This window comes from Lactuca serriola, chromosome 9, assembly GCF_051521515.1.
Source record: "Lactuca serriola cultivar US96UC23 chromosome 9, Lser_US96UC23_V15, whole genome shotgun sequence".
In the NCBI taxonomy this organism is placed as follows: Eukaryota; Viridiplantae; Streptophyta; class Magnoliopsida; order Asterales; family Asteraceae; genus Lactuca; species Lactuca serriola.
In genome coordinates this window covers 4,422,128-4,438,150 of record NC_136416.1, presented here as the reverse complement: position 1 = coordinate 4,438,150, position 16,023 = coordinate 4,422,128, and the positions used below count along the sequence as shown (strand labels likewise).

The 16,023-nt window shown below is 35.8% G+C and overlaps 1 protein-coding gene across 1 annotated transcript; it reads left to right on the top strand.

Annotated features, from left to right (window-relative positions):
- Positions 1 to 3,472: 3,472 nt before the first annotated feature.
- Positions 3,473 to 5,106, top strand: LOC145076946 (2-oxoglutarate (2OG) and Fe(II)-dependent oxygenase superfamily protein). Its single transcript, XM_079022741.1, has 4 exons — positions 3,473 to 3,777; positions 4,249 to 4,280; positions 4,395 to 4,586; positions 4,706 to 5,106. The coding sequence occupies exons 1-4, from the start codon at positions 3,546 to 3,548 to the stop codon at positions 5,000 to 5,002; spliced, it is 753 nt and encodes a 250-aa protein (XP_078878867.1). The 5' UTR covers positions 3,473 to 3,545; the 3' UTR covers positions 5,003 to 5,106.
- Positions 5,107 to 16,023: the final 10,917 nt, after the last annotated feature.

The window sequence follows — 16,023 nt, the reverse complement described above, 5'->3', positions numbered from 1 at the left end:
TTATTTGAATTTGCAATCGTCTTGCAAGTCATCTCTGGAGAGGGTGTATTTCATTACTTGGTGGTTTATTTGGTTGCTTAGAAATTCTATTGTCTTTGATTCAGGGTGGTTCAAGAAGCGGGATATTTGGGACAAAGTTCTTACTCAATCGTTTTTATGGGGTTTCGAGTAGAACGAGAAGAAAGAAAATTAGTTATGTAGGTTGGCTCTCCAAATCTATGTTTGTCTTTTGATTGTTGTTTTTGTGCTTTCTGGATTTTGATTTTTTGTTTGTCTTGTTAGCTCTTTGCTAATGTTTTCTAATAAATTCGTCGTTCAAAAAAATATAAATAATTATTATATATTTTTTTTATATTTTAAATGTTTAGCCCGAATTCGCAGACATTACAAACAATATATGAAATACTAACCTTTTGTTGCTTTAATTGCGATCTTGTAACTACCTACTCTTGCAAATGATGAAGAACCCAAAGTAGAATCTCTCTAATGTAGTTAGACCCACAACAACAAAAACTAATAAGGATTAACCTTAGATTAGAGTTTTTTGAAAATTCAATAACCCTACACATAGGATAAATGGAGAGAGTATGGACGATTTTGAGAAGTTTATCAACCGCCATGGTTTGATTCTTATCAGTCTATTTATTGATAGCATATAAATCCATAAAGGTTTCAAACTCTTAGGATAATCATTACCTTTATTCAAAAATATGTCTTATCTCTATCTAGGGATAAGCAAAAACCGTCCCATACAACTCTCCATGAGTTTTTAGAATATTCCAGTTAATCTCTAGGAATTAATTAATATTAAGTTCTTTAATTAATTAAAATTATTTAATTATTTTCAAAATAATTTCCAATTAGTTTATTAAATTATTAATAAACTAATACATTGTTTTTCTCGATTTCCTTATAACTAATTGAGGTCAACCCAAAAGAACTATGTTATTATTAAAAATAGACAAAATAGCAAAAATGGTCTCTGTGGTATGCATTTTTTGGGGGTTTTAGTCCAAACCCCGATTTTTTTTGGCTTCATGGTCCTTTTGAGCTAGTTTCATTGCGTTTTTGGTCCCTCTGAATAGTGAAATGACTGTAATACCCTTGGGTTATTTATTTTTCATTTTTCTTTCATTTCTTTTTAAATTTAATATTAATATATTTATTTTAATAATTAATAAATTAAGAAGGGGCCCACCTTCTCTCTTTCTTTCTCTCTCTTTCTCTTTCTCTTTCTCTCTCTCTCTCTCTCTCTCTCTCTCTCTCCCCTACCATTGACACCCTCTTCTAAACATTATCGTCTCCATTACAACCATATATTCGAAATTTGTCAAAACATGCTTCTTCGATCCATCCCTAAACACCTGTAGAAAAAAAACTTGATTATCTTCTTGCACAAGATCCTCCGACGATCCTAAAACAATATGCAAACGATCATCTTCTTGAAAAAGACATATCTATTGTTTTAAACATCAAAAGACCTCTCCCAGAACGAAAACCCAGATTTCATATGTGTCAATCGGTACCTCCAGTTCTAGATTCTGTCATCAAGTCCGATTCTTTCAGATTTAGGGTTCATCGAGTTCAAGCCTTGTTGATTCAATGTTCATCGAGTTCACCAGGTAACACAACCCCAAATCTCTGATGTCGGTGTCCCTTCCCCATTCCGATTTGATGTAATTTTGGCGAAGAAAATAGGTATATAGAGTACCTCAACTTCAAAAATCATCTAGAGGTACACATATCCTCTTGGGATGGATATATGATCCGAAGAACAATTCGTAGTCTTACACCAATGCCCTTCATTGTCGACAACATGATCTTTCCTCCTCTATTTTGTAAACTGGGGCTCAACGACCAGCATGGAAAACCTGTAAATGCATTCCATACGTGAAGATGAAGATTTTTTGGTCAATCTAACTCTAATTCAGACGTTTCTCCATCAACTAAAGGTAGCAGTTCAAGCTCCATGAAGTGTTTCAACACCAAAACAACTGGATTAGGAATAGGGGCACAAGGTATTCAAAGAGAGGGAATTCAAGAAACTTTTGTTCTAGAAATCAATTCTTGTATGTTCATCCCCAAAAATCGATTTATGTATTTATTTATGTATAGATTTCGTTCTTGCATTGGGTTTTTAGAGAGAGAGAGAGAGACCTTATATTTTAATTTAATAAAACAATAAATTAAATAGAAAAAAAATTAAAAAAATACTAGGAGGGCATATTAGTCATTTCAATTTGGCAAGGGACCTTTTCCACATACAAAGTAGCTCAAAAGAACCACTAATCCATAAAAGTCAAGGTTTGGACCAAACCTCAGAAAAAATGCATACCATAAGGACTATTTTTACAATTTTATCTAAAAAATATTACCCAAAAATCAATGATAATAGACACTATTTCCAACATAATAGTCATTTTATATTTATTTAACTGATAACAATTGATTGAGTTAGTTTAAGGGACCATGTGTGTGTGTGTATATTTGGAAAGCACAAAGATAAGCCATGTCAAAAAAAAAAAAAAAAACAACAAACAAACGCTAAAGGATTACTTTTTAACCTCAAATTTTTTTTTTTGTAAAAGTTCTTTTTTATTTTAGCTTTTAAGAGGACAAAAACCTAAAGTTGTTTTTAAAAAGTGTTTGTTTTAACATTTTTTGACTTTTAAATATAATTTATATTTTAAGTGGCTAAAAGTAACAAAAAAAGAATTTATTGATTTTTGAAAAACAAACCAATTTTTTTCTTGACAAAAAGTTAATTTTAAAAAGACTTTTTTAATTGTCAAATATCTTTTTGAATTTTTAATTTTTTAAAAAAGCCAAAAATCAAAAATTCATTTAAAAAGCAATGTTCCAAACTCCCTAAACGGGTTCCTATTTTTTTTTTTCCCAAAAATGAAGTAAAAAAATGGGGTAAATAATGTTTCATCTCCAACCTTACTTTATTTTTAACCCCAAAAAATATATTCCAAGTATATTTTATTATGTCAACTTAGATAGATTGTCAAACACACCCCTCTACTAATTTAGTTTTAACAAATAAAAATAAATTTTATATTTTTGATTAATTAATATAATTTATTATATTTCATAATATTATAAATATTAAACATTATATTTAAATTAAATCTAATAGATAAAATAAATTACAAATGTATAAATATATAAAATTAGGAACTAAACCGGAATTGGATAATACTATTTATATCTCCAATTATGAGGGGAGAAATCTGATAGGGTTGAAGAAGAATTTGGGAGAAAATGGAGAGAAAAAAATAGCATTTGAGGGTGGGTTGAAGATGCTCTAAGAAAACTAAGGGGTGTTTGTTTTAATTTATTTTTGGAACTTATTTTTTTATAAGTTTATTTTCTAGCTTATTTTCCAACTTATAAGCTTATTATGATTTACATTAAGAAAATAAAATAACATAATAAAATAACATGAAATATAAGCTAAAAAACTGAGCTTAATCAAAAATAAGCCCTAAAACAAACACTCCCTAACTCACGGCAAACGCTGGAGACGAAGCTCCTTCGAAATGGATGAATACAGGAGGCTTATTCAAGAAGCATTTGGGGAGTCGTCGGAAGATAGCGACGACGAGGATCATCGACAACAGCTGGAAGGCTCGAACATTGCGGTTGAAGCTCAATTTATATTTGGGGAGAACCCTAAATGGGAGCGAATAAGTGACATCAAGGGGCTAAGCTTATGTAGAGATTTTTTAACTTCTGATCAACAATCAACTTTGCTAGCATCAATCCTACAAGGTTTTCTTCTTATTTCCATCTACTATATATCTCGGTAATTTCGTTTTAATTTAACGAATAATAAATCGTCATCCTTAGCTTTAAATTGGAAAATTACTTGGTTCCAGAAGAAGTTTACGTTTCGATTCTTAATGTCAAACATATTAATTATTTTCACAAGTAAATTTTGTGAATTGTATTTCACTATATACGACAGCATTTGTGTCGATGATGGTACAATTTGTAAGTTTCGATGTAGTTACGAATTTTGTAGCAAATTAGGGCCAAATGCAATAGTTTCTATAAATTAAGGATCTCTCAAAAGGTATAAGAACAACTCCATATCTGGTATTGAAAAGTAAGCAGCTTTGACGTATTTCTTGAAAGCCTAGTAGGTCGTATGCATGTCTTCGTCAATGTATTCTATTTTTTTGAGTTTGGAAAGTGTCGCTGATGGAACTTTATTTGTTCTACCATGACTTATTGATGCAGAAGGATGGTTCAGTGAGGCTTCTCACAATCAGGTTTGACAATTGACAGTAACAACTTAAGCTTTGACTCACATGGTCAGATCTCATTGTTGTTAACCTGAGATGAGAAGCATAAATCATAATTCGTGTTACTCCCCCCCATTGCAGGCTATGAGGTTTGGTGATCTTCCACCATGGGCGAAGGAGCTTTCAACAGGTATACATGAAGTTGTCCAGTATGGTGATTATGATCCTGAATCCATGGAAATGGATAAACAAGAATTCATATTTCCATCAGAGCTACTGAAGAGGGAGCCTCTCTTTAATCAACTCATTGTTAACTCATACCAGCCAGGTGAGGTGCGCCATGATCTTTTTCATACTTTTGTTCATCATATCTATAGTATAGAGATAGAGATGAGAGAAAAGAAAGAGGTTTGAGCCGCTCATAATTCATAAATCATAGTGATCATTTTCAGGGAATTTGTGCACATGTGGACCTGATGCGGTTTGAAGATGGGATAGCCCTAGTTTCCCTAGAATCATCCTGTGTGATGCATTTCAGCCGTGTACATGAATCTGCAAATGAAAACAAGATCCCTGTATACTTGACACCTGGCTCTTTACTGTTGATATCAGGTGAAGCCCGATACGAATGGAAACATGAAATCAACCGCAAACCTGGTTTCCAGATATGGGATGGCCTAGAAATTCATCAGAAAAAAAGAACCTCCATTACATTGAGAAAGCTTTGCAAGAGTGACACTAGTACTTAACTGTATACTCTCTTGTCTCTTCAAAGGATATGAAATAATGTTAATATAGACTTGACACACAAAAATTTATATTTCGCATATAGGAAATTTCATTTGGGCTCTTATTTCTTCTTCTTTTTATTGAGTAGTGCAATAGAATATCATGAGCGTCTCAGGCTTCTTCCCATAATTTATTTTCAACCTTTTGAAAATGTTGTTGTGATGAGAGTGATTGGGGAAGTGGAGTTTGATGTGATGGTATCTTTGATTTTATAAGAAAAATCTCAGTAGCCCCCAGAAAGGTTGACAAGGGCAACGGTCCAATCCAAGTTTCTTTAGATCCTATCAGCAAGAGAACAAGAGGAAAAAATAAAATAAAATAAAATCTTGTCATGAATAAAGAAGAAGCATACGAAGAAACAGTGATCTGATAAATATTTGGGTGTTGTTGTTGTTGGTTATCTGTTAACTTATTCTCAGGTGGTTGGCAACTTAACATATGATGTTTGGGTGATATCCCTGATATATATATATATATATATATATATATATATATATATATATATATATATATATATATATATATCGTACCTTTAATCAAAGTTGTCGGCCCGAAGAGATCAACTTTTGGTTGAATTACATTGCTGCAGGTGCTGTTTTGAAGTTGTACTGCTCTATCTTTATCCATGGAAACATATGTCAAAAGTCACACACTTCGGGGGTGTTTGGCTTGTCTTTTTGAGAGGCAAAAGTCTTTTTTGAAAAAGATAAAAGATGTTTGATAGGAACATTTTAAAAGCTACTTTTGAATTTTAGATAGAAAGAAAACTGATCTTTTGGAAAAGTTAGGAAAACCTGATTTTTTATAACTTTTTCAAAAAGAACTTTTGTCTCTCAAAAAGACAAGTCAAACACCCCCTTGGAGCAGACTAAACCAATTGTAGTTGGAGTTCAATTACCGAGTACATTTAGTTAGGTTTGTGACGAAACATGCTATTTTAGTTTCAATTAGGGACCATCTTTTGTCTCTCAAACACCCCTTTGGAGCAGACTAAACCAATTGTAGTTGGAGTTCAATTACCGAGTACATTTAGTTAGGTTTGTGACGAAACATGCTATTTTAGTTTCAATTAGGGACCATCTTTGCTATAAAATAACTTTGGACCAAAGGTTTCATATTTGGTAAACTTTCGTTACCAAACATATATTTTATTCTTATTCTTATTATATATAATATATAATATTAATTGCAAGGTACCTCAACATAGGGGTGAGCAAACTCAAACCAAAAAACCGAGAAACCGACTAAAACCGACAAAACCGAAACCGAAAAAACCAAAACCGAAGCAAAACCGACGGTTTGGGTTTGATATTTTTAGAAACCGAAAAATCGGGTTCGGGTTTGGTTTCTAACTAGAAACCGACCCATACTTAAAACCGACAAACCGCCCAAGAAACCGACCCATCCAACCCGAGAAACCACCCATACTTGATTGTGTTTTAGTTGTAATAGACTATTTCGGGCTTTAGTTGTAAGTTGTAATTGACTATTTGTTGTAAGACTCATGTTTTTTGAAGTACTTAACTTCAATTTGTTATTTTTTGAAGTATCTAACTTGTTGCTTCATTTATGGAAAATGGGTTAAAACCTTAAAACCCATGGGTTTAAACCCAGAACCCGTGAGTGTATGGGTTGAACCCAAGAAACCGAAAAACCGCCCAAACTGACCTCAGAACCCAAGAAACCGAACCGACCAGAAACCGATCCTATTGGGTTCTAAAAACCAGAAACCGACCATTTATGGGTTGGGTTGGGTTTGAGTCCAAAACCGACCCAAACCGACCCATGCACACCCCTACCTCAACAATAGTATATTTTGTCCCCTTCAGATTTTATTAGCCACCAACGTTTTATGCCTTTAGACTTTGGCTACCTTATTTTTATTTCTTCACATTTGCCACCTTATTTTCAATTGTTGACGGTTTTAGTAACTAATATTGTGTCTCACATTTATCTTTTGCTTCTCAACACCACCATTACCCTCCATTCAATTTCTTCCACATGGTGCTGTGTTTCCCACCGCCTTCCTCTCATCTTAACCTACTCTTATCCATCGTCGACTCCTTCTCTATCTTCTATTCGACGCATTGTATCTAGAAATTGATTCACCAAAATATGTGCTTGCTTTCATCCACCGAAACCCATCTTAGATATCATTCCTAAAAACCTTGAAATCACTCCAACCCAAGAAACTCCAACTGGGTATGAAGGAATCGATTCGAGATTGTTATTCGATTCGTCCATTTTGCGTCTTCCCTAAAAGGGTTCCACCTCTATACCACCGTCGGTTTCAATTGATTTTATCCGCCCCGGATCCGCATATCAGTCTACGCTGAAATTTAACATCTAAAATATAATATGGAAGAGTATTCTACCATCCGAAGTATTATAATATTCATGAGTAATCTACCATTCGAAGTCCATGCGTCAAGAACCTGGTTCAGGTATGTTTCAGCCCTAGAATTTTCCATTTTCAAGCTTTGTTCATTTCAATTTTCAGTTTCAGTTTTTTATCCATACAATTGCGGGTTTACAAGGCTCCAGAGTTGGAAACACCTAAAATTCAACAACCGTTTTTTTTAACGACAATCTTGGTCGAGCTAATACTTGATTTATAGGAGTTATTTGACTTATTTGGGACAATATCCACAAAAAGGTTCGTATAAGCATGTTGATGAGTAAACGCTGAATGTAGCACTTATCTTTGAATAAAGCATGTTGATGTTTTGATATACCGTATAACTTATCTTTGAATAAAGCATGTTGATGTTTTGATATACCGTATACGTAATGAACCCCTCATCCATGCATAAATAAATAAATTGTTTTCTTTTTGAACATCACTAACCCCCGCAACGCGGGGGATACATCTCTAGTTATAGAATAATATAGCAAAATTAGTCTTTGTGTTTGTAAAAAGTATATTTTGATCCAAATAAGTTTGGTAGTGTATCAATAGTGTAATTTTAGATATCTTATGTGGTTTTGGTCCTTATAGTTGATATTTTTGTGTGGTTTTGGTTTATATCCAATTTGAAATGATGAATATACCCCCAAAATAGTTATTTTTAATTTCATTATATTTCATTTCATATTTTTTAATTAAAAAAAAAGAAATCCAATCCTCGGTTCCCTTCTTGAGTCATTATCTTCCCCACCTCACCTTAACCCTAAAACCCACCATTACACCACCACCATCAACCTTGCACCACCATCTCACTAGTTGAGATCCAACAACAACACAAATGTGTATCATCTTCCCACTTTCACGCAACAACTTTCTAACCCACCATCCTCACCAGCTTCATGCTTCATCATCTCCATTTGATACCGACGCAATTGGTAATTAAGGGTAAATCAATTTCCCCTAAACCGAAACCTAGGGGTGGGTTGAATGCGTACTCGATAATGGTGGACTAGAAGTCAAGTTCGGTGGCGGCAATGATGGTCCGAGGGAACTCTAATTTGACCAACGATTATGTGGTTTAGGGTTTGCAAACCCTAGCTCCGTCCGGCGATGACTTCTAAATCTGAAAGATGACAAGGAAGATAAAGATGACATGGAGAGATGAAAGACACCATGACCCTTTTCACTAGAACATCATCAATCTGAAACCTTCGTCGAAACGTCGTTGAAAGATGAAGGAAGGGGCCAGTGATATGTGGTGGTGGTTTCAGGCGAGATTTGCAGTCGCCAACGATTTATGGCAAGAATGACGGTTGTGGCTGACCAAATATATAATAGAGGTGATGGCGGCGAACCAGATGAAAGATAGAAGAGAATGGTAGATCACATGGCGGCGTTGACAGTGATTTTCGACAAGATTTACGGTTGTCGCGGTTGTTCCAGAGGGTTGTGTCGGTGATGGAGGGTGGAGTTTGTGATTAAGGGATTCTTTCTTCCTGATGAAGATGGGTTTGAGGTTATTTATTTATTTATTTTTATTTGTTTTAAGTTCAGAAAAATGGAAAAAAAACTAATTGCAAGGACATAAAAGTAATTTTAAATGTATAGTGATTCAAAAGACAAAACTTCATAAATGGTCCCTATGGTATCCCGAAATCTGAAGTTTAGTCCCTAAGTTAAAATAAACCTCACAGATGGTCCTTATGGTTTCAAAACTTTTGATGTTTGATCCTTATTTTTTACTCCGTCATCTTTTGTCCGTTAACTAAGGAAAATTTCGTCAATTCATCACCACAGGGACCATTTATGAAGTTTTGTCTTATTTAAAAAAAATATTTAATATAAAGGGTCCCACCCCTCTCTCTCCCTCCCTCCCTCCCTCTCCCTCTCTCTAGGCAAACACACACACACACACTAGATCCCTACCCCTATTCTTCCCCAGCCCAACCATTCACCTTCATCGCTCCTTGCTTCAACCCATACATCCATTTTCTTCTCTGATTTATCTTCGCCTCATCGCCGATCTCCTTTGTCGCCCGAAGTCGCCTATCCATTGGAAAAGGGAACGATAACCCTAAATTATCCCCATCTAATCATCCATCGATTAACTGTTGGTGAACCAAACCTCCAACCGTTGGCATTTCCGGTTCCCACCTCCTCCGATAGCTTCATTGCCTTCGATGTCAGATGGACCCATCTAAAAGCTTCACCACTTCCCCGTTATTGCTCGCCGGATATCAGAGCGTCACCGAAAATCTCTCTTCATCTTCATCAGATTTCAAGTCGGAAGCCTTTCTTCACCCCACTAATTTTCAATCTGGAAACCACTTAAACTCTCTTCATCCCCTCTGAAAAATCTGCCAAGATCCCAATGTTGCAGTAATGGTTGTTCTGTCTCATGGCGTTGTGAATCCGATGGCTAGTGATATCAGTGGTGGAGGGTTTATGGTTGTTCGATCTGTACATATGTCAGAAACCTGACATTTGATTTCAAGGAAACTGCTTCGGCGGCTGCCACATAGGTTTAATCGATTTCATTCACATGGGGTTTTGCCTAATTTTGGTTTTTGACTTGTTGAAGCAATGATCTTCGATTTCTTATATTTTTTGCATCTATAATTTTGGAGGTTTAAGTTCTAGTGTAACTGTAACGCCCGTAGATCCGGGCTAGTCAATTTAGAGGCAATAGGGGTCGAAAACGACTTTTTGACAAAAGATTATTTAGAATAAATAATCTTAACCAAGTTGTAGAATATGTCACAAGGTTTCCGTACATATAAAGAACGCCGAAATCCGAGTTATAACGAAGAAGTTATGACCCGTCGAAGTTTCGCGTCGGAACCGGCACGGCACTGGGAAGCGTAAATAGTGAATTTACGTTAGAGTGATATTTAGCCTTAGCAATCTAAACGGAAGTCGTAGAGTTCGTTAAACCATGAGCGTGCATAAAAAGAACGTCCAAATCTGACTTCGTATGAGGAAGTTATGATTTTTCTAAGTTTCGACTTAGCGGTATGCAGCCCGAATACTCGATTTGAGATCGAGCGGTTTTTAGCCGAAACAATCTGAACGAGAATCGAAGATCTCGTTAATTGTAGTGAAACGATGAAAAAATAGGCGAAAACGGACGTCGGATAAAGAAGTTATGATTTTATAACGGAGTTTTCCTGTCCCGGCCTACTAAAAATAAATAATAAAAATAAATTCAAAATTAGCCGACGGAGTCTAAACGAAAGTTGTAGAGCGTAGTCTCACATACGCGGGGATATAAAGAACGTCGAAAACGAAGTTCGTATGAGGAAGATATGAATTTTTGAAGTTTATTAAATATTTTCGATATTTAATTTAAATATATATTAACCGATATTATCCATGGGGGGAGTCAGCGACCCTATCTTCATTACGCCCAACGTAATTTCATATTACGCCCAACGTAATTTGAAGTTCCAGCCCCTATAAAAGGGTGTTGAGGGCAACCGACTTCTTTGCTCATTTCTTCCCTTTATCTCGCGTTTTTGCATCGTTTTTCGTGCAAGATTTATCCCGAAACCCCGGTATCATTCCCGAGCCCCGAAGCAAGTCCCGAGGCCCCGAAGATCCCGAGAAGTGAAATTCCCGAGCCGAAGCTCTGCCCGCGAGGAGTTCGGTTTTTGTGAAGATCTTCCAGATCTACCGAAGAATACTACTTCTACAAGCCATAGTGATGTCCGATCATCTTCTGATCAAGTGAGTGTGTAGTTACTTTCTTCTAACACATAAATATTAAGTATTTGCTATAAAATGCGTGCTATGTGTATAATATAAAGTTGTTTATATGTGTGGGTGTATAGTCTCTTTCATAAACACGAGTATAATACAAGTATTGTTTGAATGTATTAAGTATATGTTTGGGTAAACGTGTGGTTACTATCTTCTAACACATAAATATGAAATATTTGTTATAAAATACGTACTATGTGTTTATATATTGTTGTTTATTTGAGATGAGTGTGGAATGAATGTTTTATATAGTTTTTAAATGAGTTAAACTGTATATGTATTTTATATCTACAAATATGTTGGGTAGAACATGGGTAGATGAGATAGTTGAAATGTGATAAATGATGAGGTATGAAAGATGCGCTTAAGAATAATATCGGTAGATGCACCAAGTAGTGAATGTCGTAATCCTGGCAGATGCGCTTATAGGATAATGTCGGCAGATGCGCCAAATAGAGAATGTCATAATACTAGCAGATGCGCTTATAGGATAATCCTTACAGATGCGCTTATAGGACAATGTCGGCAGATGCGCCAAATAGAGAATGTCATAATACTAGCAGATGCGCTTATAGGATAATTCTGGCAGATGCGCTTATAGGATAATGTCGGCAGATGCGCCTAAAAGAGAATGTCATAAACCTGACAGTCGCGCCTCATAGTGTATGACGTAATCCTGGCAGAGGCGCTTAAAGGATGATGTTGGTAGATGCGCCTTATGTAGCAATAGATTTTGTGCTAATTCCTTAGGTCAATCCTAGGAATGAATGAATGACGGGTAGTTGAATTCTTAGGGTAAAATCCTAAGAAATAAAGAAGATAATGGGGATGGGTAATTGGGTTGATTGTTTGATGGTTGAATATAATAATTATATTATTGTGGGTTGAAAACCCTATATGCTCACCAGGCTCCCAAGCATCGATACGAAGATATATTTCACGGAGAGATTAAAGGAGATGTAAAATCTTTAGTGTAAATAATGTAAGTTCCGTTTATGCTTATGTGTCTGTATCGGAACATGACATCCCAAGATTTTGTTATATAATGAAAATACATTTGTTTAAATAAATACTTTGATAATTTTTATCATATTTTGTTTTGGGAAAAATTCTGCAACTGTTTTCTTTAAAAGATTACTCTTATTTTAAAAACAAAGCATAAACAAATCGGTCTTTTCTGGCCGAGAAATTGGGGATGTCACAGTTGGTATCAGAGCATTAGTTTAAGCGAACTAGGAATTTATAGGAAATTTCTAGACTAAACTTAGAATGCTAAGTTATGATTATGAGGAGTGTGTCTAAAATATGTTAGGTAGTACACCTAAATTGACACGAGCACTAGTTTATTTTAGGAATGATGCCTAAAATGCTTTTATGTGCTAAATGTTTTGTGTGATAGCTATATTGATGCTATTATTTGTTCGGATCTATGGTCTGTTGCCGACCGGATCTGGAAACCTTATGTGTTTAGGATTCTAAGCGTATGACTATGATAATAGAACTAACATGTAAACGTTTCGGGGTGATAAGGAGATTTATACGTTTATCGTAATTAAAGTTTTCTTATCTTAAATTCACGCCTGGTACACCGAATGTCTGCTTGGGTGTACGAAAGGTCACGGTGAAGACACATAGGGAATTGAGTAAATGGAGGAAATGAAGGAGGCTTATGATAGTGAATGACACTTATCGGAAGATATCGTAAGAGTGATGTCTTACCTTTAGTTTATATCTGATAAAATAACGGAACGTTTAGAGGAGTACGGTATGTCTGAAGTACACCTTCGATTGGCAGGGTGATGGAACGGTTGGTGTAATTCTTGAAGTTGTCCCATCATCTGGAATTCCCATCACCAATCGAGTTAAAGTAGAATTGATGATTGTAGATAGAGCAATGAAGAAATCCTAGTAGAGTCTAGGGAAATTTCTATGATTATTTGAACACTTTCGTATGTGTTAAATTGTTGTGTGATTTTCTTGTATGGTGACTTGGTCGACTGCGGGACAATACTTGGGACGAGTATGAGTAGGTGTGAAAGGTAGTAGATGCATATACTACCGGAAGCACAGGAATCGCACTTGGATCAGGGAAAGTCACAAGGTTACCAAGAAGCAAGTAATTGATTCCGTTTTATTCTGGTATGTCATTACCATTGTTTCGGTAGTGACTAGTAAGGTGGTTGTTATTCCGACCCTAGTGGTCACATTCAAATTGAGTCCGACTACGACGGGTTTGTTACGTGGTTCATAGAACCAATTTTGAGGTAGTATCTGACTCAAGTCAGAAGATTGAAATTAACACGATCGATTGCATCGCGCTCGTTGTTAAGGAAGCTTGTAGCTAGAAAAGCTACATGTAAAAATGTGATTATATCACATTAGAATATGAAGGAAGGTATATTCCATTCTGGAATTTAAATTTAAAAAGACCGAGTCTAAGCGTCGCATCGTGCGATGAGAGGTCAGTAGAGCACGACCCATCGGTCTGTTACAATAGATAAAGGAAAGTATTTATCCTGAGAAGAAGAAGGAGTCCGCAATAAGGACTTATTTGGTAACTCGAAGGTTACAATTGAAAAGTACGACATGGTACGATAAGCAGATGCAAGATTGGGCATCTTCTGCGGTCAAGAAAGCCATAAAGTTAAATACTCTCTCGAGAAAACATAGAAGTTACGGTAATTACCTAGGATGAAGAAATAACGAGTGGAATCATTATGCAAGTCCTATTTCGTTGATGATTCCGGGACGTAATCATCCTAAGGGGGAGATAATTGTAACGCCCGTAGATCCGGGCTAGTCAATTTAGAGGCAATAGGGGTCGAAAACGACTTTTCGACAAAAGATTATTTAGAATAAATAATCTTAACCAAGTTGTAGAATATGTCACAAGGTTTCCGTACATATAAAGAACGCCAAAATCCGAGCTATAACGAAGAAGTTATGACCCGTCGAAGTTTCGCGTCGGAACCGGCACGGCACCGGGAAGCATAAATAGTGAATTTACGTTAGAGTGATATTTAGACTTAGCAATCTAAACGAAAGTCGTAGAGTTCGTTAAACCATGAGCGTGCATAAAAAGAACGTCCAAATCTGACTTCGTATGAGGAAGTTATGATTTTTCTAAGTTTCGACTTAGCGGTATGCAGCCCGAATACTCGATTTGAGATCGAGCGGTTTTTAGCCGAAACAATCTAAACGAGAATCGAATATCTCGTTAATTGTAGTGAAACGATGAAAAAATAGGTGAAAACGGACGTCGGATAAAGAAGTTATGATTTTATAACGTAGTTTTTCTTGTCCCGGCCTACTAAAAATAAATAATAAAAATAAATTCAAAATTAGCCGACGGAGTCTAAACGAAAGTTGTAGAGCGTAGTCTCACCTACGCGGGGATATAAAGAATGTCGAAAACGAAGTTCGTATGAGGAAGATATGAATTTTTGAAGTTTATTAAATATTTTCGATATTTAATTTAAATATATATTAACCGATATTATCCATGGGGGGAGTCAGCGACCCTATCTTCATTACGCCCAACGTAATTTCATATTACGCCCAACGTAATTTGAAGTTCCAGCCCCTATAAAAGGGTGTCGAGGGCAACCGACTTCTTTGCTCATTTCTTCCCTTTATCTCGCGTTTTTGCATCGTTTTTCGTGCAAGAATTATCCCGAAACCCCGATATCATTCCCGAGCCCCGAAGCAAGTCCCGAGGCCCCGAAGATCCCGAGAAGTGAAATTCCCGAGTCGAAGCTCTGCCTGCGAGGAGTTCGGTTTTTGTGAAGATCTTCCAGATCTACCGAAGAATACTACTTCTACAAGCCGTAGTGATGTCTGATCATCTTCTGATCAAGTGAGTGTGTAGTTACTTTCTTCTAACACATAAATATTAAGTATTTGCTATAAAATGCGTGCTATGTGTATAATATAAAGTTGTTTATATGTGTGGGTGTATAGTCTCTTTCATAAACACGAGTATAATACAAGTATTGTTTGAATGTATTAAGTATATGTTTGGGTAAACGTGTGGTTACTATCTTCTAACACATAAATATGAAATATTTGTTATAAAATACGTGCTATGTGTTTATATATTGTTGTTTATTTGAGATGAGTGTGGAATGGATATTTTATATAGTTTTTAAATGAGTTAAACTGTATATGTATTTTATATCAACAAATACGTTGGGTAAAACATGGGTAGATGAGATAGTTGGAATGTGATAAATGATGAGGTATGAAAGATGCGCTTAAGAATAATATCGGTAGATGCACCAAGTAATGAATGTCGTAATCATGGCAGATGCGCTTATAGGATAATGTCGGCAGATGCGCCAAATAGAGAATGTCATAATACTAGCAGATGCGCTTATAGGATAATCCTGGCAGATGCGCTTATAGGATAATGTCGGCAGATGCCCCAAATAGAGAATGTCATAATACTAGCAGATGCGCTTATAGGATAATTCTGGCAGATGCGTTTATAGGATAATGTCGGCAGATGTGCCTAAAAGAGAATGTCATAAACCTGACAGTCGCGCCTCATAGTGTATGACGTAATCCTGGCAGAGGCGCTTAAAGGATGATGTTGGTAGATGCGCCTTATGTAGCAATAGATTTTGTGCTAATTCCTTAGGTCAATCCTAGTAATGAATGAATGACGGGTAGTTGAATTCTTAGGGTAAAATCCTAAGAAATAAAGAAGATAATGGGGATGGGTAATTGGGTTGATTGTTTGATGGTTGAATATAATAATTATATTATTGTGGGTTGAAAACCCTATATGCTTATCAGGCTCCCAAGCCTGACCCA